At 49.1% G+C, this 6,000-nt stretch overlaps 1 protein-coding gene across 3 annotated transcripts in view; it reads right to left on the bottom strand.

Moving 5' to 3' along the window:
- Window positions 1-208: 208 nt before the first annotated feature.
- Window positions 209-6,000, bottom strand: part of PMEPA1 (prostate transmembrane protein, androgen induced 1) — a 39,673-nt gene continuing 33,881 nt past the window's right edge. The window contains exons 4-5 of one of the 3 annotated variants that reach the window (XM_039563433.1): window positions 1,432-1,485; window positions 209-1,014 (exon numbers count right to left, since the gene is read on the bottom strand). In XM_039563433.1, coding sequence (XP_039419367.1) covers window positions 463-1,014; window positions 1,432-1,485 — 606 coding nt within the window. In that variant the 3' untranslated portion in view covers window positions 209-462. Of the gene's footprint in view, window positions 1,018-1,431; window positions 1,486-6,000 lie in introns of all 3 variants that reach the window. The other 2 variants (XM_039563432.1, XM_039563434.1) reach the window with 2 other exon arrangements.

Genomic DNA, 6,000 nt, shown 5'->3' with positions numbered 1-6,000 from the left:
TTCTAATACAAAAATACTCCTGCTCCTTACACATACACTTTCTCTTATTTTTAATATATATTTATATATTTATATTGCAGATCTTTAAACAAAATGGTTTTTGTGCAAATATTTTGTTTTTAAAGATAAGTGAAATAATCAAACAAAAAAAAAAAGCATTCACACACAGCCCAACTAGAAACAAACAAAAAAAAAAGACTACAGTTGATTTTTTTTTTTTCCTTTTTAAATGTCTAGACACAGCTCAATAAAGAAATGTTTTTGCAAGCTTGGTAGGCTTGTGCATTCAGACCAGACATAACAAGTAAATATTTATACACTGAGAGATGGGGAAGGGCTTTTTTTTTCTCTTTGCTCATCTTCCTCAACTCTCTCTCTCTCCTTTTTCTTTTAATGAGAAGTGCAGAGTGTTTCATTTACTTTCTTGCTATTTTTTTTTCTTTTTTCTTTTTTTTTTTTTTTTTAAAAGGGGTGCCCTTTTTGTTTCTCTTTCTCTTTGTTCCACGCCGTCGTCGTTGTGCTCTCAAGGCCATTGATCTGTGAGGGATGGAGTCTGCTGCCCTCCAAGATGGGGGGCATCCCGTTGTTGTTCTGCTGGTGCTGGTAAAAGGTGGAGCCGGGGTAGTGGCCGATCACCTCGCTGTAGGTCGGTGGCGGCCCCTCCATCCTGCCACTGCTGCCGTAGCAGGTGGCACTGATGCCAGAGTTACTGCTGGGGGGGCACGGCCCCCCGAACACGGAGTTATCTATCAAGTCACTGTCGAAGATGGTTCTGTTTGGGGGGGCCCGCACGGACTCCCTGTTGAGCTCCATCTGCTGCTCGGGGTCGCGCAGCTGCAGCGTGCAGGGTCCCTGGTAGGGCGGGGGTTCCTCGCCGTCCGACAGCGAGATGGTGGGCGGCAGGTCGATCTCGTGCTGCAGGTACGGGTACGTGGGCTGGAACCGGTTGAAGCGGTCCCTCTGCAGGAAGGAGGGCACTGCCAGGCGCTCGCTGGGCCGCGGGGTGTAGATCTGCTGCTGGAGGGAGAGAGTGAAGAGGCTGAGAGGCATGAGGTGCTGTGGGGTGGGGGACAGCGGGGCAGGGGACAGCGGGACGGGGGACAGTGGGATGGGGGACAGCGGGGCAGGGGGACAGCGGGACGGGGGACAGCGGGATGGGGGACAGCGGGACGGGGGGACAGCGGGACGGGGGACAGTGGGATGGGGGACAGCGGGACGGGGAGACAGCGGGACGGGGGACAGTGGGGCAGGGGACAGCGGGACGGGGGGACAGCGGGACGGGGACAGCGGGACGGGGGACAGCGGGACGGGGGGACAGCGGGACGGGGGGACAGCGGGACGGGGGACAGCGGGATGGGGGACAGTGGGATGGGGGACAGCGGGGCAGGGGGACAGCGGGCAGGGGGACAGCAGAACCCACAGCACCCTCACCTCGGTTATGCCGGTCCCCGACACGGTGCTTTCCGAAGGCCACAGGCTTCCCTCCTGCATGGGAAAGGAGAAGAGAGGGCAGGGTGAGTCTGATGCCAGGGCAGTCAAGCTCCTTCTGCAGACAGCTCGTGCCAGGTGTCACCTAGAGAAGACACTGCCACCAACGTGTTCCTGACCCGCCTGGACCAACTCCAACCAGCATCTCCAACCATGATCAAGTGTGCTGGGCATCGTGTGGATACATGCTCAAGTGTTACCACATCACCACTGAAAACATCCCTTCCGATCGAAACTTCCCTCCCCTTGCACCTCCGTCTCCATTTAATGGATCGTTTGCAGAATGAATGATGAGAATGGCACCAGCAAAGAACCCTCTCCCGTTTGCAGACTTCCCCCACCCCCACACCCCCAGCATGGTTCTTTCCCTGGTTCAAACATGCCAGAGGAGTATTTTTCAATTTGTGATCCATGAGCCGTGGGTAATTCACAAGACATCAAAAAATGCTCCGTGAAATAATGACAAGATTAAAAAAAAAACCCGACAAAAACAACAAAAACCAAACCAAAAAAAAACCCTCACACCCACATTCTGATGCTCACAACCACGGACATCATGGGAAAATAAAGATAATAAGTGAATAACCAAATGTTAAGCCTAATTTTGATTTGGCTAAAAAAAAACAAAAGAAAAAACTCTGTAGCAACAGGACGGTTTCAGAGTATTTTTTCCCCAAAGAGTAAGTAGTCCTTGGCTTAAATAGACTGAGGGACTGAAGTGTAGAAGCTTCCTTACACTGCAAGCATCACCCTGATCCTGAGATCCGAACCTCTGTGCCAACAACCCCAGGCAAGGTGAAGCCACGATTTCCCCCAAACCCTGACACTAGTTTACAATTCATGATCAAAACAAACAAACAAAGGTTCTTCCCATCTGCTGGTGATACTCTGAGCATGCACAGTTCACCCCAGACATTTTTGCCTTAGGAACTGCAATATTTAAATATTGCTAATATTCACATATAGCAACATCCCTCTGGCAGGCAGAGCTGGAGGAAAACAGCCAGAAGGCTTGTAATTATAACTTGGAACTTCCCAGTTCCTTGCAGGTGAATCTCCAGTTCTGGCACTAGTAAACCAGGCGCAGGCAGGAGTATTTAGCACCAGTGAAAAAAAATGCCAAGGGAAAAAGAAACCCCCTTTTTCCCTTTAAGTGTTGCACTCAGAAGCTGGTCTGAGCAAACCACACGCCTTCCTGCTACGAGAACACCTATTTCTCTACCTGCCCCAAACACAGCACTAGCACCATGTTAAAATCTCCAGAGAAACCACCTATTATATCGTATTTTTTCATTTTCCCCAAAGTTGGAACATATTTTCTCCTGCGGCATTGCACGTGGTATCAGGTATGGAGAGAACCCATCAGGTTCTGGGTTTTAAAGCTCAGCTCTGCACACAAACCTGAAGGCAATGCTGGTGCCAGTGCAAGGAAAACAGCGATTTAAATGGAAATGAGACCGCCCAGAGCCTTCCCCCTTCTCCATGTTTTTTTCAGGAGCATCTCCTTGGAGCAGAGGTGAAGTGCCACAATGCCAGCACCTTCCCCGGCCGCAGCTGAGGAATGTGCTGGCTGAGCTGCAGCCCCATGGCCCTTCCCGAGCAAGACAACCCTGTTTCATTCCAGACCTCGAGACTCCAACATGCAACTGTTTACACAGGCATCGACTGTTTAGTCTGGTCCATTTTACATGGATTTCTTGCCTGCAGGGAGAGTCTGCAATCAAATTCCCCCAGCAGCCAAAAGATCCAAGAGGAACTGCATCTGCCACAGGACAAATCCTCCCTCTGACTCTGCGCTCAGGCACTGACACCAAAGGGCCCAGGGAGGATTTCCAGTGCCACCACAGGCGCTGCCAGCCCATCCCCTCATCCCAAAGGACGCCAAAGCAGTGGGCAGGAGCGGGAAGCACTCCGAAAATTGTGTTTACTTTGCCGTGCCCCCGTGGCAGACTTCCTGAGCAGCGAGTACCCCGCTGCCTTCTGCTAGATGTTTTATATTTAACTTGGCAGTGGGCAGTGCCATGGCAATATCCCATCTGCTCCCCCCTTTCCCGGGAGTGATGTCAGCCAGCTCCCACGAGGGTGGCTGCAGCCTGGTGCTTCCCAGCCCTGCCAGGCTCAGCTGGGACATCCCGTGGTGGCAGGGGATGGGGAGGGCTGCTCCACCCAAAACATCCCTACCCCTAGGTGCCCACTCACCCAGAGCCTGCACCAAGATCCTGCCCATGTGTTTGGAATCAAAGCTCTGGCTCACACACCATTTATCTGTTTGTACAGATGAGCTCCAGGAATGATGCCCTGGGCAACATGTGGATGCAAGAGTAGCAAACCTACAGAAACAGCACTAAAATGGGATGTGCAGAGAGAGGAGCAGCAGAGAGGAGACCCATTTTCTGCAGGAGCTGGATCTCTGCAGCCACTATTAACCACCTCTCCCAGGACTCCAGGGCCTGGCCATGCTCCTGTGCCCACAGCTGACCGACCACAGGCACCCAGTGCTCCCCAACGCCAACCCCCACCTCACACACTACCACAAAGCCCATCTGGAGAACAGCTCAGCTCTCCTGAAAACTCCACAGCAAGATTAAAACTGCTGGAAATCAGTAGTCAGAGGAGGGCAAAGCCTCTGGGACAGAATACATCCCTGCTTTTAGCCTTCACTTTGGCCCTGGGATGGCTCCACAGCCCCACTGAGCCAAGCAAAACTGCAGGAGCAACATCACTGCAAACCCTCGGCCTCTCCTCACTCACCTCTGATTTTCAGCATATTTAGGACTTGAATTCATCTAAACAATGAACAGTCTAGAAAGCCACGGGTCTCTGAAAGGAAAGCTGAGATTCTGTTGTCTGGTGAGGAACACAGCTGTAAAAGCCTCCGCAAGTATTGCAGGACTTGCTGCAGAACCTAAAATTACTTTTAAATTTCTTTTTAGAGATGAATCTTCAACTTTTTGAGAACTACTTGTTTTAGTGATGTCAGAGAATTTTCTCTGTAAAGCTGCATGGTACAGATTAAGTCTCTGAGCCTTCAGGAAGACTCATATTTTCTATTTTGGGGGACAAAGGTGCGCTTGGAAATTGCACTTACACTACTTTTTCTTGGAGGAGTGGGATACCACTGTTCCAAAGGTGCAGGGACAGTGCCATTCTTATGGCAAAGAGAGTTGTCAGTAGCATTTCTTAAATATTCTTAGTTCTGGAAAATCAAAAGTACTTGTCGTGAGGAGACAAGAGTTTAAGTACAGCGAGAACGGTGGTGGAGAAACGCATGAAGTAATACAAAAACTGCTTGCCAGCAAGAGCCGCATTAAAAAACCCTTTAGGGAAATTAATTTCTCCTTCAGCTGTAATTTTTGAGCTGCAGCAACAAAAAAGGACAACTCCAGCAAACCCAGCAGCATCCTGACCACGGGATGAACTGCTTTAATATTTCAGCAGATGAAAAGCGTGAATGCAGCTCCAGTGCCCATCTGCGGTCACGACACCAAAATGAAGTTTGGGATTTAAAAAGCCCAACACCAGTTCAGTGCAAGTTTAACGGATTGCATAAACCAGTATCCAGCCCAGTGTGGCCTCTGCCTGCCAGGCTCCAGCTCTCCTTCAGTCTGGAGCTGTTTTCCACCGACAGACACGCTGTGCTTAGCCTGAAAGGTGCTGCCTTTAAGATCTTTATTATGCTGGATCCCACTGTAATGAGCTTCCCGCTCATTAGCACATGAGGGCCTTCTCTGTCCCATCAGGAAGGTGCTGGGACCACAGGGAATCTCTGCTGCCACTCCATCAGTGCTGCACACACCACATGGACAGGGCAGGGAGATGGGGAACAACCATAAAGATGGGAAATAATAAAAAACCAACCAAAATTATATATTCCTATTTCTCTCCTTAGCTCCAAAAAAGGTTTTGAAGACTCCACATCCTCACTGGGGTCGAGCAGAGGCACAGAGGTCAAACTCTGCTGAAAAGCCATTTAATCACTGATGTGTCTCAAGGCTGAATAAGTAACAGAGCTGAACCAAAAAATGGGTAGAAATTCTGGCCTGGTAAAATTTAAAATAGAAAAAAATAATAAAGGGGAAAAAGGAATTGTTTTTGAAAGAGTAAATTTTTCATTCAACCTGAAATTTTTGGTCAATCTCCATGTGATTTTCTCTTCTCTTTCCATGTTAGCCTTCTTAACTCTCTTTAAAGAAAATAAATAGCAGGCCACTTAAGAAAACAGAAATTACTGTATTAAAATTAAGAGGGCTTGATCTGAACTCTGCTTTGAAAATGTAAAATGACACGATTTGGCATTGTGCAAGTAAAACATTCTGGACATGATAATACAGTAAAAGAATCTGAAAATGGGAAAACAATGTTTCTGCTATTTTTAATAACTCATGTGCTCGGATGCCCACACTCTGCTGCTGCTGGAAGTGGGCGCACGGGATCGTAAGAGGAATGTAAGATTTCCGGGTGGAGCTGGGATATGTGTGGGGAGCTGGGCTCTGATCCCCAAAGCAGGGAGGT

This window comes from Corvus cornix, chromosome 20 (assembly GCF_000738735.6).
Source record: "Corvus cornix cornix isolate S_Up_H32 chromosome 20, ASM73873v5, whole genome shotgun sequence".
Taxonomy (NCBI): Eukaryota; Metazoa; Chordata; class Aves; order Passeriformes; family Corvidae; genus Corvus; species Corvus cornix.
Note: the sequence above shows the minus strand (reverse complement) of the source record. Positions and strands in the feature narration are given on the sequence as shown.